At 37.3% G+C, this 27,313-nt stretch overlaps 1 protein-coding gene across 2 annotated transcripts in view; it reads right to left on the bottom strand.

Moving 5' to 3' along the window:
* The window catches only part of RNF13 (ring finger protein 13), a 143,942-nt gene that overhangs the window by 14,632 nt on the left and 101,997 nt on the right, over positions 1-27,313 (bottom strand). For both annotated transcript variants that reach the window (XM_003358608.5, XM_013980793.2), the window contains one exon: positions 26,056-26,149. In XM_003358608.5, the coding sequence (XP_003358656.2) occupies positions 26,056-26,149 (94 nt within the window). The remainder of the gene's footprint in view (positions 1-26,055; positions 26,150-27,313) is intronic.

The following is a 27,313-nucleotide window of genomic DNA, read 5'->3' as shown; positions in this document are numbered from 1 at the left end:
TTATACTACATAATAGGTGTGTTATATGCTTATAAGATCTAAAATAGAAAATTATCACTTTTATTGAGTGCAATGCCCATTCCAATCTAGCTTAATCCCAATAAACTCATTTGTTATAAATTACAAATTTGATATAAGTGACTTCTTCAGTGAGAAATTAGTAGACTGAAGGTATGGTTCTCTAGCAATCAGAGCTACAGGCAAAAGATCAAGGTCAAGAGTGCCAGGATATGGAGTTCCCGTTGTAGCACAGCGGTTAGCGAATCCGACTAGGAACCATGAGGTTGCAGGTTCGATCCCTGGCCTTGCTCAGTGGGTTAAGGACCCAGCATTGCCGTGAGCTGTGGTGTAGGTTGCAGACCCAGCTCGGATCCTGTGTTGCTGTGGCTCTGGCGTAGGGTGGTGGCTATGGCTCCGATCAGACCCCTAGCCTGGGAACCTCCATATGCCATGGGAAGTGGCCCTAGAAAAGGCAAAAAGACAAAAAAAAAAAAAAAAAAAAGAGTGCCAGGATACAAAGCAACCTAAGGACCAACTCTCAATCCCCTTCAGTTCATCTCAAGACTGTAGTGCAGACCTTTGGGAGCTCTATTTCTGGGCATGAAATAATAAGATAGTTCATCTTAAGTAACTCAGGAATGTACCAATCTCTCAGGAGCCACAGCCATAACAATAACTTCTACCCAACTTGGAACTTCATTATTTTACTGCTTTGTGGCCATTATAAAAAGTATTCCTTTAGCAGACCAGGATATTCCCTTTTCAGATTTGCTTTTTAAGAGTAAATTCAGAACATTTTCTCCTGAAACAGTTCAACAAAGAACAAATATCAACTACCATTGGTTGGACTGAACTCTGGTTATAGATTCTTATTTTATGAGGAGACAGACTATGTCTTTTACTCACCATACATCCCTGGTGTTTAATACTGTGCTTGGTATATAGAGTAGGCTCCCAATAAGTATTTGCAGAATAGCAAATGCCACAAAGCATTTGTTCATTTCCTGATGGACAGTTGACAAGCATCTACCTGTCACCTGGAATCTGTCACATGGCCTCTCTCCATGCTTCACTGTCAGCCCCTAGTCTGTTCTCCATTCACCAGTGTAAGGGATCCTTTTCCACAGGAATCTTAGCATGTCATTTGTCCTCTCAAAATCCATCCAAGTTTTATGATGACACATTAAAATCACAAGTCCTTACTATGGCATGAATTAGTTCCTCATCTGTTTTCCTGATTTCATCTCTAATGCTCTCCCCTTAGACCACTATATATATTCTAGTCTCATGCTCTTTTTACTGTTCCCTGAATATATCGAATATACAGTCTCAAGGCCTCTGTACTTGCTGTTCCTTCTCTGCCTGCAATGTTCTCCCCATCCCCTCCCCCATCTGAATATTCACTTCATTTAAATCTCTGGTCAAAGTGTCCTCCTCAGAGATGCTTTTCCTGTCTTATCTAAAATAGCATCCTGTCCCCTACCCCATCACTCATCATTAGTTTTTCCTCATTGCACTTACTGCTTTGTGACTTTATTTACTGTTTTGTCTTTTTACCCCACTAAGCTCCACAAAGGTGAGAGTTTTTTCCTATTTTATTTATTGCTGTTTCCCTACCACCTAGAACAGTGCCTACCACACAGTAAAAATTTATTTAAGGAACATATGAATAACTACACAAGTTATTCCCAGGAAATCCTCACTTCTGCCTCCAACTGCTAATCAGACAACCTAATCAGTATATCTAAGTATAAAAAGCTAATAATGTGAATAAATTCTATGTAGATCCTCGCTGAGTCAAAGTGGCCTCAGATTTTACCATCCTACTGCAATGCTGAATGTGCCATCCAACTCTTACGACAACAAAAGAATATACAACAAAGTAGTGAAGATGCAGCAGGGAGAAAGCAAGAAGAAAGAGAATTCACACGGCATCTGGAAGGTACAGTATGGGAAAGACAGGCAGGTACCAGGTAAGCTGTAGGGTGACCTCACAGGACTTGGATCAAGATGACAGAGTAGGAGAACATGGAACTCACCTCCCCTCATGAACATATCAAAAATGTATCTACATGTGGAACAACTCTCACTGAAAACTAACTGGAACTGGCAGAAAGACTCCTGTACAACCAAGGCTGTAAGAAAGATCCACTTGGAACTGGGTAGGAAGGGAAGAGAAGGATCAGGTTTGGGGCCTGTGCCCCTGGGAAGGGACTCAAAAGAGGAGGGGTATTATATGGGTAGAGATCTTCTGTAAGGAGTGACCTATTCAAGCTGTACAGTGGATGCCCTGGCCCTGGAGTCTGCAAAGGGAAGATGAACCCTCTTAGGTGGTTGGAAGGTGAGTGGGACTAATAGGAGGGCTGTGGGAAGTCTGCACTCTGCTCAAGAGGAGCATGCCCCATTCCGAGCTGAACTAATGCTCCAGTGCTCCTTGCCTCATGTCACAGCCCCGGAATGGAGGAAAGGCTGCCATGAATGAGAAAAGAGCCTGACTGTGATGCTGCAGTGACTCAAATCTAAAGCAGTATTTGAGCACCCATTGCTGGCACTTAGATGGGTGACATGTCAGAGGCAGTCTGGATTTCTGATGGCAGCCTGACTGCCACAGCCCATGCTCCAGCCCTCACCAAGTGCTCATGCCAGCCCCTCTTGCTCTAGTGTTGCTCCCCTCTGGGGCAAGAGTACCTGTGCTGGGAGTGAGAATAGCTCATGCTTGAATAGAATTGAGCCAACTTGGCCCCGACCCTCAGGACTTCTGCTACAGCAACTTGGGACCTGACCCCACCCCCCACTGAGCAAAGGAGAAGCCCCCCTATCACACTTGGCTCCAGCCCTAGCTGCTCCATTTCCAGCCCCACCTTCTACTAAAGTGACAGCTGCCAGCACATCCTAAAGAAAAGCATGGCTTGTGTTCATGCCAAATCTAACTCTCCCACCAAAGCTACTGGGCAAACACAGACTTTACAGAGACACACCCACATAAGGACAAGACTTCAAGACTGTACCAGGTAATTCTTTCACCTAATTTCAAGAGACAGAGAAAGTTAAGCAAAATGAGAAGACAAAGGAATTTGTCTCAGTTGAAAGAGTAAGAACCTCTGAAAAAATAACCAATGATGCAGAAATAATTTTAATGCAAATTACCCAATCAGAATGGTAAAAAGAAAAACAAACTTAAAAAATGAAAATAATTTAAGGGATATCTGAAATAACATCAAGTGTATTGACATTCACATTATTAGAGCCCCTGAGGAGAAAAGAGAGAGGAGGGTCAAGAATGTATTTGATGAGATTTTGGCTGAGAACATCCCAAACTTGAAGAAGGAAACATATATCCATGTACAGGAAGCACCGAGGATCCCAAACAAGATGAACCCCAAAAGATTCACACCAAGACATATAATTAAAATGGCAAAAGCAAAAGATAAAGAGAGGGTTATAAAGGCAAAGAAAAACAGTCATATACAAGGGCACTCCCCATAAGATTATCAGCTGCTTCTTCTGCAGAAACTTTGCCAAAAGGGAGTGATATAATATATTCAAAGTGCTAAAAAGGAAAAACCTTCAACCAAGGATACTTAACCCAGCAAGATTATCATTTAGATTTTAGGGAGAGTTAACTTCCCAGACAAGCAAAAACTAAATAAAAGAGTTTGTTAATACTACATCTACCCTAAAAGAAAAAGAAAGGCTATATCAAGAAGTAAGAAACTGAGAGCTCCCTGGTAGTCCAGTGGTTAGGAATCAAATCTTTCACCACTGTGGCCCAGGTCTGATCCCTGGTCTCAGAACTGAGGTCCCACATCAAGCCACTGCATACTGTGGCCAAAGGAAAAAAAAAAAAAAAAAAGAGAGAGTAAGGAACTACAGGAAAGTAAAAGTCCCGCTAGTAAAGCAAACATATAGTAAAGGCTGAGGATCAACCACTTAAATAAGCTAGTATGAAGATTAAAGTACACAAAATTGTAAAAGCAACTATAACTATGATAAACAGGAAGACATAAAATATGACATCAAAAACACAAAATTAGGAAAAGGGAAGTAAAAAAGTCTCTTAGAATGTGTCTGAACTTAAATAACTACCAGTTTCAAACAAATAGATATAGGTCAACATATATGAACTCCACATATAGTAACCATAAATCAAAACCCAAGAATATATACACAAAAACTAGAGAAAAAGGAACACAAGCATACCACTAAAGAAAATCATCAAACCACAAGAGAACAAACAAAAAGAAATAAACAGAGAAAAACTACAAAAACCATTGGAAAACAAGTAATAAAATGGCAATAAGTACATATCTATCATCAGTTATTTAAATGTCAATGGACCAAATGCTCCAATAAAAACACTGATTGTGGAGTTCCCATCGTGGTGCAGTGGTTAACGAATCCGACTAGGAACCATGAGGTTGAGGGTTTGGTCCCTGCCCTTGCTCAGTAAGTTAACGATCCGGTGTTGCTGTGAGCTGTGGTGTAGGTTGCAGATGCGGCTCAGATCCCACGTTGCTGTGGCTCTGGCGGAGGCCAGTGGCTACAGCTCCGATTCGATCCCTAGCCTGGGAACCTCCATATGCCGTGGGAGCGGCCCAAAGATATAGCAAAAAGACAAAAAAAAAAAAAAAAAAAAAAAAACACTGATTGTATGTTTTGGGTGGCTGATTGGATTAAAAAATCAAGACACATCTATATGTTCCTTACAAGAGACTCAACTTAGAGCTAAGACACACAAAGTAATGAGATGGAAAAAGATATTTCCTGCAAATGGAAATGATAAGAAAACAGGGTAGCGGAGTTCCCGTCGTGGCGCAGTGGTTAATGAATCCGATTAGGAACCATGAGGTTGCGGGTTCGATCCCTGGCCTTGCTCAGTGGGTTAACGATCCGGCGTTGCCGTGAGCTGTGGTGTAGGTTGCAGATGCGGCTCGGATCCCGCGTTGCTGTGGCTCTGGCGTAGGCTGGTGGCTACAGCTCCGATTAGACCCTTGGCCTGGGAACCTCCATATGCCGCAGAAGTGGCCCAAAGAAATAGCAAAAAGACCAAAAAAAAAAAAAAAAAAAAAAGAAAAGAAAACAGGGTAGCAATACTTATATCAGACAAAACAGACTCTAAAATAAAATCTGTAACAAAAGACAAAAGCATTGTGTAATGATAAAAGGGTCAGTACAAGAAAAGGACATTATACTCAGCAGCCAACACAGGAACACCTAAGTACATTAAAAAAAAAAAAAAATCTTAAGAGACCTAAAGGAAGAAATGAACAATATTACACCAATAGTTGGAGACTGTAACAAGCCAGTGACAGCAATGAACACATCCACACCCAAAATCAATATGGCAACAGTGGTCTTAAATGATGTAATATACTAATTAGATTTAATAAGTATTTATAGGACATCCCATCCCAAACCAGCAGAATACACATTCTTTCAAGTGCACATGGAATGTTCTCCAGGATAGATTACCGGCTAGGCCACAAAACATGTCTCAACAAACTTAAGAGGATGGAGTTTTCTTATGGCACAGCGGGTTAAGGCTCTGGCTTTGTCACTGCAGCGGCTTGGGATGCTACTGTGGCATGAATTTGATCCCTGACCCAGGAACTCTGACATGGCATGATGCAGCCAAAAATAAAAAATAAAAAAATAATTAAAAACTAAGCAGATAGAAATTACATTTAGCACTTTTCCTGACCACAATTGTGTGAAACTAGAAATCAATTAAGAAGAAAATTAGCAAAGGCACAAACACATGGAGACTAAACAACATGCTTCTAAAAAACCAATGGGTCAATTAAAAAACCAAAGAGGAAATAAAAATATCCTGAGACAAATATAAATGAAAACACAAGTTTACCAAATCTATGAGATGCAGTAAATGCAGTTTTAAGAGGGAAAAGTATCGTGATATAGGCCTATATCAAGAGACAAGAAATATCTCAAACAACTTAATTTTTCATTTAAAGGAATTAGAAAAAGAAGAACAAGTAAAGCCCAAAGTCAACACAAGGAAGGAAGTAACAATAAAGATTAGAGAGGAAAGAGAGAGAAGAAAAAAAAAAAAAAAGATATAAAGAGAGGAGACTATCAATGAAACCAAGTACTAATTTTCTGATTAGATAATATTGACACACCTTTAGCCAGGCTCGGCAAAAAAAAAAAAAAAAAAAAAAAAAAAAAAAAAAAAAGATGACCCAAATAAAACAAAGTAAGAAATGAAAGAAGAGAAATAACAACTGATACCACAGATACACAACAAATTATAGGGAATACTATGACCAGTTATATGCCAATAAACTGTATAACCCAGAAGAAAAAGACACATTTCAAGAAATACACAACTTTCTAAAAACTGAATCATGAAGAAATAGACAATCTGAACAGACTGGCCACTAGTAGTAAAACTGAATTTGTAATTAAAAAAAACTTCCAGCAAATAAAAGTCCAAAACTGGACAGCTTCACAGAAGAATTATACCAAACATATATAGAAAAGAGCTAATACCGATACTTTTCAAACTATTCCAAAAAACTGAAGAGGACAGAACACTCTCAAATTCATTCTACAAGACCACCATCACCTCAATACCAAAACCAAAGACACTAGAAAAAGAAAATACAGACTAGTACCTTTGATAAATGTAAATGCAAAAATCCTTAACACAATACCAGCAAGTTGAATTCAACAGTATATGAAAAGAATCATACACCATGATTAAGTGGGACTTTTTCCAGGGATTCAAGGATGGTTTGATATTCACAAATCAATCAATATGATACACCACATTAACAAAAGGAAGGATAAGTCATGGCAATCAAAAGAAAAAGAAAAGGAACTTAAATTGGGAAAGAAGTAAAACTGTCACTGTTAGCAGATAACATGATACTATACACAGAAAAACCTAAAGATACTACCAGAAAACTATTAGAACTAATCAATGAATTCAGTAAAGTTGCAAGATACAAATTAATACACAGAAATCTATTGCATTCCAACACACAAACAATGAAATCAAGGAAACAAAGAGAAATCAAAGAAATAATTTCCATTTACCATTGCATCAAAGGAATAAATCAACCTAAGGAGGCAAAAGACCTTACTCTGAAAACAGTAACAAGCTGATGAAAGAAAATGAAGATGACACAAACAGATGGAAAGATATACAATGTTTTTGGATTGGAAGAATCAATATTCTCAAACTGGCTGTACTACCCAAGGCAATGTACAGATTCAATGCAATCCGTATAAAATTATCAGTAGTATTTTTCACATAACTAGAACAAAAAAAAAATTTTTTTTTGTCTTTTGAGGTCCACACCCACAGCATATGGAGGTTCCCAGGCTAGGGGTCAAATGGGAGCTGCTGCTGCCGGCCACAGCTAGTCATGCCAGATCCAAGCTGTGTCTGCGACCTACACCACAGCTCACAGCAACACTGGATCCTTAACCCACTGAGTGAGGCCAGGGATCAAACCCACAACCTCATGGTTCCTAGTCGGATTCATTTCCTCTGTGCCGTGATGGGAATGCAAAAAAATTTTAAATCTGTACAGAAACACAAAAGACTCTGAATAACCAAATAAATCCTGAGAAAGAAAAATGGAGCTGGAAGAATCTGGCTTCCTGACTTCAGACTACACTACAAAGCTACAGTCATCAAAACAGTATGGTACTTGCACAAAAACAGAAATATAGATCAATGAAACAGGATAGAAAGCCAGAAATCAACCTACACACCTACGGTCAGTTAATTTATGACAAAGGAGGCAAGAAAGTACAATGGAGAAAAGACAGTCTCTTCAATAAAAGTGGTGCTGAAAAATTGGACAGCTACCTGCAGAAGAATGAAATTAGAACACTCTCTAACACCACATACAAAAATAACTCAAAATGGATTTAAAGAACTAAATGTAAGGCCAAACACAATAAAACTCTTAGAGGAAAACACTAGCAAAGAGATCTTTGACATAAATCATAGCAATACCTTTTAGGATGCACCTCCTAGAGTAATGAAAATAAAAACAAAAATAAATAAATAAATGGGACCTAATTAAACTTAAAAGCTTTTTCGTAGCAAAGGAAACCATAAACAAAATGGAAGGATAACCTGCAGAATGGGAGAAAATATTCACAAACAAAGCAACCGACAAAGGATTAATATCTAAAATATACAAACAACCCATGCAAGTTCAATATCAAAAAAACCAAATAAACCAATAAAAAAAATGGGCAGAAGATCTAAACAGACACTTCTCCAAAGAAGACATATAGGGGAAAAAAACACATGAAAAGATGCTTAACACTGCTTATTATTAGAGAAATGAAAATCAAAACTGCAATGAAGTATCAGGTGACACTAGTCAGAATGGCCATCATCAGAAAGTCTAAAAGCAACAAATGCTGGAGTGTGTGTGGAGAAAGGGAACCTTCCTACACTGTTGGTGGGTGTAAATTGGTACAACCACTATGGAAAACAGTACGGAGAATACTCAAAAAACTAAAAATTGAACTACTATATGATCCAGCAGTTCCACTGCTGCGTATGTATCAGAAGAAAACAGAAACACTAATTTGAAAAGATACTTACACTCCAAAGTTCACGGCAGCAAGCATTATTTACAAAAGACAAGATATGGAAAAAATCTAAGTGTCCATCAACAGACAAATGAATAAAGAAGATAGGGTGTGCATACGCACGCGCACACACTCACATACGATGGAGTAATTATTCAGCCATAAAAAAAATGAAATTCTGCCTTTTGCAACAACATGCATGGATCTAGATGGTGTTATGCTTAATGAAATAAGTCAGAGAAAGACAAATACTCTGTTATCACTTATATGTGGAATCTGTTAAATAAAAGAATATATATAATACAGAAACAGACTCACAGCATAGAGTACAAACTACTGGTTACCAGCGGGGAGAGTAAAGGAGGAGGGGCAAGATAGGGGTACGGGATTAAGAGACACAAGCTACTATGAATAAAATAAATAAGCAACAAGGCTATATTGTACACCACAGGGAAGTACAACCATTATTTTGTAATTGCTTCACATGGAGCATAATATGTGAAAATACTGAATCACTATGTCGACACCTAAAGCTAAAAGAATACTACAAATCAACTACACTTTAATTTTTAAAGACCTTTGATAGTTAAAAACAAAAAACAAAAAAACCCAAAGTTCTGTAAGGGATATGATGCTGGTACAGTGGCAATATTAGATCCTGTATCTACTGATAATCAGAAGATATCCAAGAAAGAAGAGTTCACTGTACCAGGAGATACTGGAGATTGTGATTAAAATAAAACCAGACTTAGAAAAACTAAGGAGGAAAAGACACTTTTAGGAGGGCAAACAGTTGAAAAACATTTGCAAAGAGGAAATAAAAAAGCAAGGCAAAAGTTATGCAAAGTTAGAAACAAGGAGCAGTGAAAAGTAAGGTTAGATGAGTTTGACAGAATCGAATTATGAAAAGCTTTGCATACCCAAATGAGGACTTTGATGTCATCTCTTAGGCAGTAAAGGTCAACTGAAAGCCTTCAAGCAGAGGAATGACTGATGTATGAAACTTACATCTTAAAAATTCTTTATGAGGGTGCTGAACAGACCAGGGCCTGGAATGCAGAGATAAACCTAGAGACACTAAAACTGATCTAATGTTGGCACTCCCAAGATTCAAGTAATAAACTGATGTGGGCTTGCATCATAAAGTGACCACAAGAAGGAGAGGAATGATCAGATCAAATAATCATTTTGAAAGAACAACTCATGGCATTTGGAGACTAAACAGAAGTAATAAAAGAGAAAGGGTGAATCAAAAATAATACATGTTATCTTAAGTGATAGCCATTTTCATTTAAAAAATTTGGGGGGAACTTTTAGGTATTTTATTTGACATTATTAAAATACAACGTGTAAAAGGAGCAGCAGAGGGAATGGGAGAAAATCAACTATATGGAAGTTGGTAGTATTTTTTTAAATTAAGAATTGGTAAGTTAATTCTAAATGTTCAAGAGACAGTGTTTTGTGAGTATACCTTATTCCGAATGATATAACTACTACTAAAGACTAATGACAGCCTGAACAATATGTGTAGTGTGTTTAGACTATAGTGTGTCAGAATATAAAGTCACTGCAAAGATGGAGTATTCTCTTCTTCCTCATTGGACCACACACTTTACTGTAACATAAGAAATACAGTACAAGTTTCCCCTGCTATCTGAAAGTAAAGTATTATGACACCTTTCATAAGCCAAAGCAGCACAAAGCGAAGAAGCAATTTAAAACTTTAGAACACATGGATGCACAAAAACTGAGATAACACAGATGCTCACAGACACAGTTCAAAACTGTTGGGGCTTGATGCTGAGATACTGAGTTTAGTTCCCCAGGGAAGGACCTGGGGGGTGCCACTCTCACTGCTCGGGGCACATGATGCCTCTGTAAGGGCTTGCTGCAAATCAAATGCTGAACACTATTTTTGCTTTTCACTCTTTTTCTTGTAAAGGCAAAAATCCTTTTCAGATTTCTTTCAGTTAGCAAAAACAGTACTAACATGGAAGCCACCAGGAAATAGTTCACCGAGAAGAGGCAAGGCCTAAGGAGATGATGACCCTTAGATCTGTACCTTAGTACTCAGAAAGCTCTCAAATGTATGCTATTATTTTAAGCAAACAGTGAACCAAAGGATAAAAGGCAGCAAAGGAGATTCCTATTTTACAAATGAAGAGGACTAAAAATACTGATGACTGACCACAGCAGTGCTCCTGAGTGCCTACCCCACCCACAACTACCCAGGATTGAGAAGCATAGCACAGGAGAAGAGAGTTACTGGAGTTCCCGTCGTGGCTCAGTGGTTAACAAATCCGACTAGAAACCATGAGGTTGCAAGTTCAATCCCTGGCCTTGCTCGGTGGGGTTAAGGATCCTGTGTTCCAGTGAACTGTGGTGTGGGTTGCAGACGCAGCTCGGATCCCGAGTTGCTGTGGCTCTGGCATAGGCTGGCGGCTACAGCTCCGATTAGACCCCTAGCCTGGGAACCTCCATATGCCATGGAAGCGGCTCAAGAAAACGCAAAAAGAAAAAAAGAAAAAGAAAAAAAAAAAAAGAAGAAGAAGAAGAGAGTTACTGATGGCAGCAAGTTACGAATATAAATTCTATGGAAACAGAAATCAGAAAAAGGTTGAGACTCTCTTAACCACAACATAATTTTTTTTTTTGGAGGGCAGAGATTATAACCTAACTTTATAAAATAATTATTGCTGCTTTCAAAATATAACCAACATGAAATTGTTTAATAAACATCTATTAAGTTATTAAAATAAGTCTTAGAGGATGAAAAGCCTATGAAAATTTCCTAATATAATACCATTTAGGAGACAGCACCTTTAAATAAAAAGCCATACAACAGGTCATGGATAAAGAAGGCAATATATGTGAAAACACTTCTCAGAACACAGAATGCTAAACAAATGTAATTTTACAGTTGAAAAAAAAAATTCTCAGTAATTGTGAGAATCTAGTAGGACACTTCAGGTTTGTTTTCTTCAGAAGTTAAGGCATTCTGACTATCAAAGCTGGCCTATGAGATTGCATAGATTCTATGGCTAGCATGATACTAAACTTGCTTTTAGTTTGGGCCTACGATAATTTGTATTTGAAAAGACATGATTTTGCATTTTCTTCTTTTCACATCTTAGTTAAGTACTTTTTTGGTAGGTTAAGTGCTCAAGGTCACACTTGTAATCATTAACAGAACCAGCTGTTTTGGCTCCATATCCTGTATTCTTTCCACTGTACCATTTTGCTAACCTTCTAAAAACTAACCGCTAACTTCCTCATTGCTATGAAGCTCATAAGAACCACTTATTACATGATTTACACACTCCCACCTCTCCAATTAATATAGCTTTGATACGAATTGCTAAAGTTTATCTGTGGTAGAATGATGCCTAGGAACCACCTATAAGAAAGGAAATGAATTGTGATTCCAATGGGAGTTTTAAACCTCTCTGTAATTGCTAAAATGGAATGATACCTGCAGGGAGAAGAGGTAAAATAATTACTATTCCTCACTGACTTCTACTGGATTTCCCCTTGGACATAAGATCCAGTGAGAGTAGGTAGTTTCTTTACTTCTTTTTTAAAATTAGAACAGTTTCAAACATACACAAAAGTACAACGATATACCATTATATCACCTCATGTACCATCACTGAGTTTCAACAGTTTTCAATGATCTACTATTCTCATTTGATCTACCACCCTCTACTTTTTTCTTGATGTAGTTAAATTCTGAGATATATCATTTTACCAACGTATACGTTAGATACTAAAAGATACTTTTAAGAGATGTAATCACAATACTATTTTCACGCCTAACAAAATGAACAGTAATTTCTTAATATCATTCAATACCCAAGGTATATTCAAATGTTCTCACTTGTCTCAAAACTGTCCTTTTGCAGATGATTTAAACTAGGATCCAAGCAGGGTCCAAACACTGCATCTGGCTGATGACTTGTAATCTCTTTTAACCTGTATCAGTCCTGCCCTCTTTGTACATCTTATTTGTTAAAAGAAACTGGATCATTTGTCTTGTAAATTTATCTGCATTCGGGACTTTGGTGATTGCATAGCTGATTGTTTTTTAAGATGGCTATGGCACTACATCAATCGTTCTTTGGTCAGACCAAAAGTTCTACTTGCTCAGTGACACTTTGAAGCAAATTAGAAAAAAAAAGCAACACTTCTTCAAGGTACTTTATTGCTCTTTGCTCCCCAAATAATTAACACAAATATAAACATTTCTCATGACAAAGAATCAATGAAAATCTCTGTACTGAGGCCTGGATTCAGAGTTGTTGGTGAGTTAACTTCCCACAAGTAAGAAAAAGTGGATTCATCTTTTTGATAAACTGGATTGCTTCAGTCCTTAACTTGAAATACAAAGAGAATATCAGTTTTCAACTATTATTATCGTTTGACAATGGTGAACCTGACAGGTTTTCATACTCTCAAACCATATAGTCCCAAACATCCAGACTAAGGGGAAAAAAAAAATTGGGGATTAAAGTTTTTGGCAAAGGAGCAACTTTAAAATTTTTTAAAAATGATCTCCAATTCTATATTTATATGGAAACCATTTTGATTTTATCTTTTTCATAATTATGACAAAGAGTTTGACTTTTTCACAGACAATAACAACTATCAAAATTGTTTAGTCTGCCACTTCTAAAAAAACTCATTCAGTGATCAGTTTTAAATTTCCCATAATTTGGAGTTCCCGTCGTGGCGCAGTGGTTAACGAATCTGACTAGGAACCATGAGGTCGCGGGTTCGATCCCTGCCCTTGCTCAGTGGGTTAAGGATCCGGCGTTGCCGTGAGCTGTGGTGTAGGTTGCAGACGCGGCTCGGATCCCGCGTTGCTGTGGCTCTGGCGTAGGCCGGGGGCTGCAGCTCCGATGAGACCCCTAGCCTGGGAACCTCCATGTGCCGTGTGAGCGGCCCAAAGAAATAGCAAAAAAAAAAAAAAAAAAAAAAAGACAAAATTTCCCATAATTTGGCTTACAAGGGAATGATCAACAGTAAACTTGGCACTATGTAGTAAATTTGACAATATACATCCACCATGACTTAGCTGTCTCACTCCTAGATGAATAAATGATCTAGAGAAACATATATAACCAAGGTAGCATGAAGTAGGAGCAGAAGTAGTAACAGGACTAGAAGGGCGGGGGACTTCCAGTTTCTGGTCTGGCATGTAAAGGATCTTGGAAGTTGTCGCTCCAGTGCTCACGACACAGAAAAGTTAAACAAACTGAAAATCCTCTTTTTAGATCTATTAAGGACCAGGGTTACAGAGAAAGCTGCAGCCTCCAAAACTGGACAGATAGATTGGCAGACACAGAGAGTCACAACTTACTGGAGCAGAAGCCCAGGAGCAAAAGATTCTGTGTGAAACAGCACCAAGCAGAAAATCATAAACTGTAAGGCACAGTTTGGATGAGTTTGAGGGAAACTCTAGGGGAAGTCTTCTGGCCAGCATGTAAGGAGTTTAGAAGTCATCACTCTGCCGTAACAACAAGTAAAAAGCTGAGAAAAAAAATCAGTAATTCTTCTTAACTGAAAAAAATCAGTAATTCTTCTTAGATCCATCTGAGAAGTGACCTCACATGGCAAACTGCCGTGCCCAAAACTCGAGATACAGACAGAAAGATACAGAGAACCACAGCTTACATCAGAGCAGAAACCTCTGAGCAAAAACCTCCACAGAAACCAGCAGCAAGTAGGAAAAATTAAACTGTAATTGATGAATTTTCAGAAGCTCAGTGTGTACAAGTCTTAGAGTATAAAACTCCAGTGGAGCCTGAACATTTTTGTGAGTTTTATCTTGTGGAGCTCCTTCCAGATTCTCACAGTGAATGCTGGAGAAAAGTACCCTTGGACTTCTAGCAGGGCAGGGGATAAGTAGCCACTTTAAAGAGCATTCTGTTCTTAGTAAGCCTGGCCTGGGATAAACTACCTAACTAGATCAAGGAGAAAGGGAAATACCCAACTCCAACCTCTGTAGCCATCAAAGCCTGGGGAAAAAAAAAAAAAAAAACTGAGAGGTACTTGTGAGCTTCACAACACAAAGACACAGGCTCACTCAAAGACTGAGACATAATCAAAGGACTACAGAATGCTTCCTACTCCCCCCGACACACACCTTACCATCACACCACCAATGGCTTATTTAAGTTCCTTTTACTCAAGAGTTTCATGCCTAGCTTTCAACAAAAAATTACAAGCAATATGTCTTCGTTGGATAAATGTCTATTTAGGTCTTCTGCCCATTTTTTTTTCATTGGGCAAATGGCATTTTTTTTTTTTTTTTCTTTTTTGGACACCCCGTGGAATATGGAGATCCCAGGGCAGGGAAGAGATCCAAGCTGAAGCTGCAACCTTAGCCACAGTTGCAGCAATGCCAGATCTTTGACCTACTGTGCCGGGCCAGATCAAACTTGCATCCCAGTGTTTCCAAGACACTGCCAATCCCACTGCACCACAATAGGAACACATAAATGGCATTTTTCAAAATCATGCAACTAACTCAACAGTGAAAGACTGAAAGCTTTCCTCCTAAGATCAGGACCAAGATAGGGGTGCATACTTTCACCACTATTATTCAACACTGTATTTGGGGTTCTACTGAGAGCAATTGCACGAGAAAAGGAAATGAATCCAAATTGGAAAGGAAGAAATAAAACTATGTATAATCCACAGATGATATGATCCTGTATTTAGAAAACACCAAAGAATCCATAAAAAAACTACTAGAGCTAATAAATTCAGCAAAGTTGTAAGTTACTAGATCAACATATAAAAACTCTAACCGATATTCTGTGATAATCTAGATGGAAAAAGAATATGAAAAGAATGGATATGTGTATAACTGAATCACTTTGTTGTACAGCAGAAATTATCACAACAGTGTAAATTAACTATACTTCAATAAAACTTTAAAAAATGAAAAAAAAAAAACTCAAACAGAAAAAAAAAATTGGTTGGGTTTTTAATACACTGGCAATAAACAATCCAAAAAGGAAATTAAGAAATTAATTCCATTTGCAATAGCATCTAAGAGATAACAAACTTAGGGGGGAAAAATCTAACAAAGGAGGTAAAAGACTTGTATACTGAAAACTATAAGATGCTGATGGATGAAATTAAAGAAGACCTAAATAAATAGAAAGCCATCTCACGAACATTGACTAGAAGACCTAATACTGTTAAGGTTTCAATACTACCCTAACCAATCTACAAATTCAACCCAATCCTTATCAGAATTCCAACAGACTTTTTTGTAGAAATGGAAAACTTGAGCCTCAAATTCAAATGGAATTTTCAAAGGATCTTAAATAGCCAAAACAATCTTGGAAAATGAACAATGTTGGAGGACCATACTTCCCAATTTCAGAACAGTGCAAACAGAAGGTACTCAAAGGTTTCATATTGGCATATAGACAGACACAGAGATCAATGGAATAAACCTGAGAGTCTAGAAATAAACTCATTCGTCTATGGACAATATTTTTGACAAGGGTAAAAGACCATGTAATGAAGAAAGAACAGTCACTTCAACAAATGGTGCTAGGACAATTTCATTTCCACATGCAAAAGAGTAAAGCTGGAGCCCTTCCTCACACTATAGATAAAAAGTAACTCAAAACTGATCGGAGACCTAGTATGAGCTAAAACCATAAAACTCTTAGAAGAAAATATGCGGGTGAATCTCCATGACCTTGGATTTGGCAAAGTATTCTTAATTATGACACCAAGAGCATGAACAAAAAGAAGAACAGAGAATTTGGATTTCACCCTAATTTAAAACTTTTGTGCTTCGAAGAATATTGATAAGGATGTGAATAGGAACCCTTCTGCATTGTTGCTGGGAATCTAAAAAAGTACAGTGGCTGTGAAAAACAGTATGGCAGTTTCTCAAAAAGTTAAACACAGAATCACCATACCACCCAGCAATCTTTCTCTTAGGTACTTACTCAAAAAACTGCATGCAGGAACCCAAACATATTTTTATGCCAATTTTAAGTGTTATTCACAATAGCTGAAAGGTAGAAGAAACCCAAGTATCCATAAGCACGTAAATGGATATATACACAAAATGTGGTAAAACACACACACACACACACACACACAACCAAACAAATAAAACCATGCACTGAAATATTATTAAGCCATAAAAAGCAATGAAGTTCTGTTACATGCCACAACTATGAATAATCTTTAAAAACATGCTAAATGAAATAGGCCAGACACAAAAGAATACTGTATGATTTCACTTATATGAAATATCTAGAAGGCAAATTCATAGTGCCAGAAAGGAGTCTAGAGGTTACCAGAGACTGGTGGGAGGTGAGAATAGGGAGTTATTGTTTAAGAAGTAGTTTCTACAGTAAAGAAAAAGTTTTAGGACTAGACAGTAGTGGTGTTTGCAAAAACATTGTGAATGTAATTAAACCACTGAATTGTACTCTTAAAATGGTTAAATGATAAATGAGAAAGTTGTATACATACTTTACCAGAATAAAATAAATATTTACAAAAACAATCTGGACGCAAATGATACACCATTCCCCAAAAATTACCTCAAAATGGATCACAGACCTAAACAGAAAAGGCAAAACTATAAAACTTACAGAAGATAACATAGAAAATCTAGGTGACCTTGGATATGACAATGAGTTTTTAAGTACAACACCAAAAGAATGACCTATGAAAGAAAAAACTGATAGGAGGGATTTCATTTGAATTAAAAACTTTTTTGGAGTTACCATTGTGGCTCAGCAGTTAACGAACTCGAGCAGCATCCATGAGGACGTGGGTTTGATCCCTGGCCTTGCTCAGTTGGTTAAGGATCCGGTGTTGCCATGAGCTGTGGTGTAGGTCAAAGACACAGCTCAGATCCTGCTTGCTGTGGCTATGGCACAGGCCGGCGGCTACAACTATGATTGGACCCTAGCCTGGGAGCCTCCATATTGCTGTGGGTGTGGCCTTAAAAAGACCAAAAAAACCCACATTTTTTGTGATAGACATTGTCAGAGAATGAAAAGACAAGTCATATACTGGGGGAAAATGTTGTAAAACACATATCTAATAGAGACATGGTTTCCAAAATTTATGAAGAATTCTTAAAATTTAAATAACATAACAACCTGTCTTAGTCAGTTTGGGCTGCCATAACAAATACCATAGGATGGTTTAAACAACAAACATTTACTTCTCACAGTTCTGAAGGCTACGAAATCCAAGATTAAGGGGTTAACCAAATTAGCCAACTTGGTTGCAGATGACCACTCTCTTCCTGACTTGCAGATGGCTGCCTTCTTCCTATAACCTTGTATGACAAACAGATCATCTGTGTCTTTTCAAGTACAAAGGTAACTTAATCCCATTCATTAGGCCTCTCCCTCATGACCTAATCACCTCCCAAAGGTCCCACCTCCAGACATCATCATACTGGGGATTATGGTTTCGACAAAAGAATTTTGGGAAGTTCCCTTGTGGCACAGTGATTTAAGGATCCAGCATTGCTGCAGTTGTGGCACAGGCCACAACTACAGTGCAGGTTTGATCCCTGTCCTGGAAACTTAGATTTGCCATGTGTATGGCAAAAAAAAAAAAAAAAAAAAAAAAAAGGAATTCTGATGAAACTTTCAGTCAAGTGCATAATCCAATTTAAAAATTAGTATAACAGAAAAGAAAATCATGGACTTGGAGAAGAGACTTGTGGCTGCCTGATGGGAGAGGGAGGGAGTGGGAGGGATCGGGAGCTTGGGCTTATCAGACACAACTTAGAATAGATTTACAAGGAGATCCTGCTGAATAGCATTGAGAACTTTGTCTAGATACTCATGTTGCAACAGAACAAAGGGTGGGGGAAAAAATGTAATTGTAATGTATACATGTAAGGATAACCTGACCCCCTTGCTGTACAGTGGGAAAATAAAAAAATTATAAAAAAAATTAGTATAAGATCTCAATAAGCATATTAAAAGCTGCTCAACACTATGTGTATGAGATACCACTACATACCTATTAGAATGGCTACAGTACAAAACAATGACAACACCAAATGCTGGGGAGGATGTGGAACAAGAGAACTCTCATTTAGTGCTGGCAGGAAAGCAAACTGGTACACTCACTTTGGAAGGGAGGCTAGCAGTTTCTGACAAAGCTAAACATGTCTTACCACATGACCCAGCCATCATACTCCTTTGTTGTTTACCCAAATGTGTTGAAAATTTAGGATCACACAAAAACATGCACACAAAATTTTATTGTAGCTTTATTCTTAAATGCCAAAACTTGGAAGCAGCTAAGATGTTCTTCAATAGACAATGAATAAATATAGCCATTAATCAACAATAAAAAGAAATGACTTATTAGGCCACAGAAAGTCATGGAGGAACCTTAAATGTAGATTTGCTATTCCAACTGACAGTCTGCAACAAATAAAACTACAGTAAAAGATCAGCAGTTGCCAATGGTTCATGAGAGGGAAGGAGAAAGAGATGAATAGATGGTGCACAGAGAATTTTTAGAGCAGTGAAACTATTCTGTGTGATATAACGGTGGATACATGACATTACACATCTGCCAAAATGTACAGACTTGTACAATGCAAAGAGTGACCTCCACTGCACTATATGCTTTAATTAATAATATATCAATATTTATTAATCATTTGTAACAAATATACCACCTAATGAAAGATTAGAGTATTAGGGATGTTTTAAGAGGGGAGAGGCATACTGGAGCTCTCTATACTTTGTTTGTTTTTTAATTCTTTTAATTTAATTTTATTTTTATTAGAGTATCATTGATTTATAGTGCTGTGTCAGTTTCTGCTGTACTGCACAGTGATCCAGTCATACATATATATATACATTTGCTTCTTCATACTACCTTCCATCATGTTCTATCCTAAGAGAATGGACACAATTGCTTGTGAATGTCCATCGAAAGATGAATGGATTAAGAAGATGTGATACATATATACAATGTAATACCACTCAGCCATAATAAACAAAATAATGCCATTTGCAGCAACATGGATGCAACTAGAGATTTCTCTGTACTTTCTACTCAATTTTTCTGTAAACTTAAAACTGCTCTAAAAATAAAAACTATTAATTAAAAGAACGAAAATGTTTTTAACAAAAGGCAAGGGCACTGTGTTATTCTAAATGTCAATGCCATAAAAGACAAAGGCTGAAGAATAAATCTAGATTAAAGAAATTCAAAGAAATATTATAACTAAATGTAATAGGTGATACTAGACTGGATGCTATATTTACTGTAAGAAAAATATTATAAAGGAACCTACTGGAATAAATAACAAAACTAGAAAAAAATATAATGAACAAATATTCATTATAGTCTATCAACAAATTTCTATCAACAAATAGTCTATCAACAAATTTCTTTTGTGGAAATTTCCATTTCCTCCTTAAATGCAGCACCAAAAAACAATCTTCTTGTTTTTAAGAAATACACGTGAAAATACTTAGACATATAGGATCATGATGTATATTACTCCCAAATTATTAAGATGAAAAACTTTATATACATACATACATAAAGAAGAAGAGCAAAAATGATAAAGCAATAGGTTGCCTCCAAAACTTCATGTCCAATTGGAACCTGTGAATGTCACCTTTATTTGGATATAGCTTCTTTCCAAGTGTAACCAAATTAAGATGAGGTTATAACAGATTTGGGTGTCCTTACAGAAAATTAGATTTAGACACACACATACACACGGGGAAAAAAGCCATGTGAAGATGGAGGCAGAGATTGGACTTATGCTGCCACAAGACATGGAAAGCCAAGATTGCCCTTTCAGAAACAAGAAAGAGGCAAGGAAGAATCCTTTCCTTGCCAACAACTTGGTTTTAGAATTCTAGCTTATGGAACTCTAACAAAATTAATTTCTATTGTTTTAAGCCACCTGGTTTGTGGTACTTTGTTACAGCAACCCTATGGAAACTAATATAGTAAGTAATAGGTGAATCTGCGTAAAGGGTATATGGGTATTTTTGGACAATTCATGCAAAGTTCTTTCTGTCCTCTTAATAGTCTTTCTCAGTACAAAAGTTTTTTAACTTTGAAGCAAAGTTTTTCTAAGTTTGAAGTTATTTCTTGAAAGGTTAAACATTAATATGAAAGGGCCAAGGACTTGAATAGACATTTCTCCAAAGAAGACAGATAAATGGTCAATAAGCACATGAAAACATGCTCAACATCATTAATCATTACGGAAATGTAAATGGATGAACCTTGAGGACATTATGCTAAGTAAAATAAGCCAGTCACTTATTATTCTGCTTATAGAAGGTACCTAGAGTAGTCAAATTCATAAAGATAGAAAGCAGAACAGTACTTGCCATGGGCTGGTGGGAAAAGGGAAACGGATGGTTACTGTTTATTGTGTACACAGTTTCAGGTTGGGAAGATGCAAAAATTCTGGAGATAGATTGTGGTGATGACTGTGCATCACTGTGAATATAGTTAATGTCACTGAACCTTACACTTAAAAACTGTTAAAATGGTGAATTTTATGTTATGTGTATTTTACTACAAAAAATACAATAGTTGTATGTATACATCTGGAGGCAGGGTGGCCTTGACAAGCTGATTTTATATTTACATGGAAATGCAAAGTGTCATGAATAGCTAAAACTTGAAGAAAAGCAAGGTGGGAGGACTGTAGTAGATACCAAGATTTGCCACAAATCTATAGTAATTGATATGGTGTGTTACCGATATAAGGATAAACAAACAAACAATAAGACCAATGGAAGTCCAGAAACAAACTCACACGTAATGGACAACTTGATTATGTCAGGGGTGACTGACACTGTGAACAGTGAATTTTTAGTAATTAGCTCTGGGAAAACCAGATATCCTTATATAAAATATCAAACTGAAAACACCTTAAATTGGGCCCCATTTTCCAGAATCAGGTAGACTACATATCCAAACATAAAAAGTAAAACTCTAAAGCTTTCAGAAGATAATATAATATCTATATGATCTTAGAGTATAGAAGTTACTTTAAAACATGCAAAAACATTATCATAAAAGAACTTTAGTTCTGTGAAAAAATAAGCCGCAAACTAGAAGACAGTGGAGACACAAAAAATCAATGAAGACATGATTCGCCGCCACACACCACAACTCCAGGGCAGGATTGTGAGAACATACGAAGAATTCCTCCTACATGTGAAAAACAGGGAAGGACAACCCAACAGGAAAATGATATGAAAGATGCTTTAAGATAGTGAAAACCTAACTAGTAAATAAAAATACAAATAGGCACTTAATCTCACTAACAGGGAAATGTAAATTAAAACCACTAAGAGATACCTTTATAAAACCATTGGATTGGCTAAAACTTAAAACTCTGTCAGTACAAAATATGGTACATGTGTGGGACAACAGAAACTCCTATATATTGTTGATGGGAATATAAACTAGTACCATCATCACTTTGAACAAAGCTTGGTGTTATCCAATAAAACTGAAGATGGGTATACCCTACGAGCCAGAGTATATATTAGCTAATCTACTTCTAAGATATATTCTAAAGAAATTCATGCTAATATACACCAGGATAGACTGTTAAGAGCATGATCTGTAATGGATGGCCCCATACTGGGAAAGCAAAATAAAACATTCTACATCAACTATACTTCAATAAAAAATAAAACACCAGAACATCAAAAATCTATTATTAATAAAACAGACGAATGATATATTTATACAATGCAATGAAAGTGAATGAACTACATATACATGCAATGAAGTGAGTTAATTTCACCAATTACCTTAATAAAGAGGTAAGACCAAAAAGTGAGTTAATTTCACCAATTACCTTAATACAGAGGTAAGACCAAAAATATGCAATTCAAAAACACGAAAAATTAAACCATAATGTTTTAGAATGCATATAGCTTAGGAGAAAGGCAATGAAATCATTATCATAAGCCAGCACAGTGATTACTTTCAGTGAGGGGGAAAGGATTACAATCTAGAAGTGGACACAGCAGTTTCTGCAATGCTAGTAATGTTCTATTTCTTGAACTGGACGGTTCCAGAAAATACTTTACTGTATACATGTTATACTTCATATTTTTAAAAATGTGAAGGCATACAGATGAACATGGCTAGAGAAAAGCACACAGTTCTGCTGACTGGTGCATAGCCATGAACCTGAAAGGGAAGTTCAGGTTCATATTATATTTCCCTAGTCCATCTGCCCATCTACTCTCTTAGAATAATACTTCATACCTTTCTGTTCTAAAATCTCCAACATCTCCTCTCCCATCATCTTCCAGTTGATGATTGTGCTTCCTATTTCACTGAGAAAAATCGAAATAAAGAACCCTTCCACAGACTGACCATCATAAACACTACCAGGATTTTGCACCCACATAGTCTACCTTCCCTTAGCTCAACTCTCCATGCTACTATCTAAGGCCCATCCACCCATTTGTACACCAGATCCCATGCCTTCTTGCCTTCTCAAAGACATTATTACAGCAGCTCTCCCATCTGATATCTACATCATCAATTTCCTTCAGCAAATAAGCAGTTATTTCTTAATCAAACTGCTCCTACCAGTTACTATAGAAGAATTTCTTGGCTCTCTCTATAGTTAAATTTCTTGAAAAAGTTGTCTTCAATCCCTCTCCTTCTATTCTCAAGCCCACCACAATCACAATTTGGTTTGACCACTCTGTCAAAACTGCATGTAACGATAGTCATTAACCTCTAACAATCAATTGTCAGTTCTCTTCTTACTTATCAGAAGCTTTCAACACAGATTATCACTCCTTGCTCCTTAGAGATCTGCATCACTTGGTTTCTGGTAAATCACTCTCTTATTTTCCCCTTTCTCTACGAGAATATATGAGAGTATATGACCTATAAGAAGGTCACTGCTTCTCAGGCCCTGCTGTGGATCCCTTACTTAATGGTGGAATGCAGAGTTCCCGTCATGGCTCAGTGGTTAACGAATCCGACTAGGAACCATGAGGTTGCAGGTTGGATCCCTGGCCTTGCTCAGTGGGTTAAGGATCCGGTGTTGCTGTGAGCTGTGGTGTAGGTCACAGACACGGCTCGGATCTCGAGTTGCTGTGGCTGTGGCTGTGGCCGGTGGCTACAGCTCCAATTAGACCCCTAGCCTGGGAACCTCCATATGCCTCGGGTGTGGACCTAGGAAAGAAAAAAAAAAAAAAAATGGTGGAATGTCCCAATATATCTTTGGTATTCTTCTGTCTAACCATACTCATTCTCTTGGTAATTTCATCCACTCTCATGATTTAAATACATTTTTATACTAATACTCCTAGTTCAGGAGTTCCCACTGAGGATCCAGCATTGTCTCTGCAGTGACAAGGGTTTGGTTCTTGGCCTGGTGCAGTGTGTTAAGGATCTGCCACAGCTGTGGTGCAGGTCACAACTGCAGCTCAGATTTGATCTCTGGCCTGGGAACTTCCATATGCTGCAGGTATGGCCATAAAAGTTAAAAAAAAAAAAAAAAAAAAAAAAAAAAAAAGAGTACTCCCAGTTCAGACCCCTCTCTTAAACTCTGGACTCATTTAATGTCTAGTGGACATCTGAAATTCCACATGTCCAAAACTGATTTCCCAAATTTTCTGCCAAAACCTGCTCTATCATTTATTAACCACCCTTATTTCTATTTAAGGCAATGCCATCCTTCTAGTTGCTAAAACTGAAAAATCTAGAGTCATCCTTATTTCCTATCCCCACATCTAGTCCATCAATAAGTCCAATACATTCTATCTTCCCAAAACATCTAGAAGAAGATTTCTTCACCTCCTCTCCTTGTTACCACTCTAGTCCAAGCCACATTCATCTCTCTCTTGGATTTCTGCAGTAACCTCCTAGCTGGTCTCTGTTTTTTCCCCTGACCCTCTACAAGATCCATTTAATTTTTAATATATATCTTATCTTTTCTCTGCTCAAAATCCTATAATAGTTACTCATCTTACTCAGCTCTATGCATGCCCTTTTTAGCCAAGAACAATATCAACATCATCTTTTTTTCCAGTTTCAGGAAACACAAATACAAATACACACAATGGAGCCTAAAAAAGTGATCCTAAAACCAGTCTTCAAACTGATCTATGAATAACTTTTACTTAATCCACACTGTATCATGAGAATACACTGCATTTTTACAAGTGCTGCTATCAATTTCTTTTAACGTGATTTTTTTCTATTATTTTGTTGTTAAGTTTTATTTTTTCAAAAAGTAACTATAAAAGACAGGTTTTTTAAACATTTATTACTTGGAAAAATAAAAACTTCGCAGAACTGGAGTTCCTGTCGTGGCTCAGTGGTTAACAAATCCGACGAGGAACCACGAGGTTGCGGGTTCGATCCCATGGCCTTGCTTAGTGGGTTAAGGATCCGGTGTTGCTGTGAGCTGTGTATAGGTTGCAGATGTGGCTCAGATACCAAGTTGCTGCGGCTCTGGCATAAGCCAGTGGCTAGAGGTCCGATTAGACCCCTAGCCTGGAACCTCCATATGCTGCGGGTGTGGCCCTAGAAAAGACAAAAAGACAAAAAAAAAAAAAAAAAAAAAAAAAAAAAAAAATTTGCAGAACGAAGATTTTTTTTAAATTAAGTATATTTAACAGAATAAAGTCATAATACCTTCTCTATTTTTCCTTTCCACTGTCTGAATTTTCTCTGCTGAATTAAAAGAACACAGAATATTTTTACTGGTATGTGAAACTGAAAAGTCTGGAAACTATTGGCCAAAAAGATTTAACAAGCATGTACCTGCACTAACAGCCGACTAAATCATAGGCAGGAGAAACTACACTGGCTACAGCATTAGACCCATGCCTCTCCCTGTCAGTACTGGCTGTGAGACATTAAATTTTTTGCTTTCTGACCTTCTATTTCCTCATCTACAAGACCTTCCCCCATTTCATAGAAATATGAGAGTTAAATGAGATGATACATTTAAAATAGACTGACACATAATAGCTAACACAGCAGCATAAACTATTTGCTTAGTTAATACAATGTATTTAGCTAAGATAGCACTATAAACTATGTGTTTGGTTAATACAATGTTAATATAGGAGTATACTGCTGGAGGGAGAGAGGGAGGAAATAAGAGGGACCAGACCACCCTGGCAGCAGAGATATTTTATCCACTGATGTTTAGAACTTTTGGCACATGGTGATGATAAAAAAATTTTTGTCATTTTTATTATCATTTTTATATTCTCTAAAGACCATGTACTCCCTTCTTGCCTTCACCAGGGTATAATACACCACAGGAAAAGACCATCTCTCACATTCACTCATTCATTATCAACTGAGAGTTGGGCATAATGTATGGCAATGATTCAGAAGGTAGGAATAGAGTACAATAACCATATTTTCTTAAATAAACTAAGGGTGATTATGTAGAAAATAAAAATATTCACTTACCTTTTTTGAATTTATGTATAGGGAGTTTCTTAAGTTGATCTTTACGAAGTCTGTTTCTTCTAGCTCTATGTCTGTCCTGGACAAATTTTGTGATCTAAAAATAAAAGAGAAAAAAAAGGGAATCACGTATTAAACATGCAAATACAAAATGGCCATTAAAATAATGTCTTTTAAGTTTCTAGATAGGTGCTGTAAATCAATTCAATTTATTTAAATCCTAATCATAATACTATTAATTAAAACATTAAATTACATTAGTGATAAATTATCCCTTAAATTATTCTTTGAATTTTTATTCATTGACTAAATTATCTTTCTTTCTTTTTTTTTTTTTTTGCTTTTCAGGGCCACAGCTGTGGCATATAGAAGTTCCCAGGCTAGGGGCTGAATAGGAGCTGCAACTGCCGACCTATGCCACAGCCACAGCAACTCAAAATCTGAGCTGTGTCTGCAACCTACACCATAGCTCATGGCAATGCCACATACTTAATCCACTGAGCAAGGCCAGGGATCAAACCTGCATCTTCATGGACACTAGTTGGGTTCGAAAACTGCCAGTCAGAGTTCCCGTCATGGCTCAGAGGTTAGCAAATCCAACTAGGAACCATGAGGTTGAGGGTTCGATCCATGGCCTTGCTCAGTGGGTTAAGGATCTGGCATTGCCGTGAGCTGTGCTGTAGGTTGCAGATGCGGCTTGGATCCCTCGTTGCTGTGACTCTGGCGTAGGCCAGTGGCTACAACTCCGATTGACCCCTAGCCTGGGAATCTCCATATGCCACAGGAGCGGCCCAAGAAATGGCAAAAAAAAAAAAAAGAAAAAAAGAAAACTGCCTAGTCACAATGGGAACTCCCTATTGATCTGAATTATCATTAATTCACTATAATAGAAACATTATAAATAGCATGTAACTGTTTGTTTACAAAAATACAAATAGGAGACTCTAGGTTACAAAGACTCTACCAGATGAAAAATGAGAGGGTTGAAATTTCTATAGGTTAACTAACAAAATTTTCAAATATAACATACTAGTCACTGTACTTTCAGTGGTTCAAGCAGCAAAATGGACAGAACTAATACAGAACACTTGTCCTATAAATATTCAAAAATACCAAAGATACAAAAGATTTTATCTTTTCCTTGTTTGTCTTTTTAGGGCCACACCTGCGGCATATGGAGGTTCCCAGTCTAGGGGTCAAATTGGAGCTGCAGCTGCCAGCCTATACCACAACCACAGCAACATAGGATCCGAGCCATGTC

The sequence above is a fragment of the Sus scrofa genome, chromosome 13 (genome assembly GCF_000003025.6).
Source record: "Sus scrofa isolate TJ Tabasco breed Duroc chromosome 13, Sscrofa11.1, whole genome shotgun sequence".
Classification (NCBI taxonomy): Eukaryota; Metazoa; Chordata; class Mammalia; order Artiodactyla; family Suidae; genus Sus; species Sus scrofa.
The sequence above is the reverse complement of the archived record's forward strand: the minus strand, read 5'-3'. Positions and strand labels throughout refer to the sequence as shown.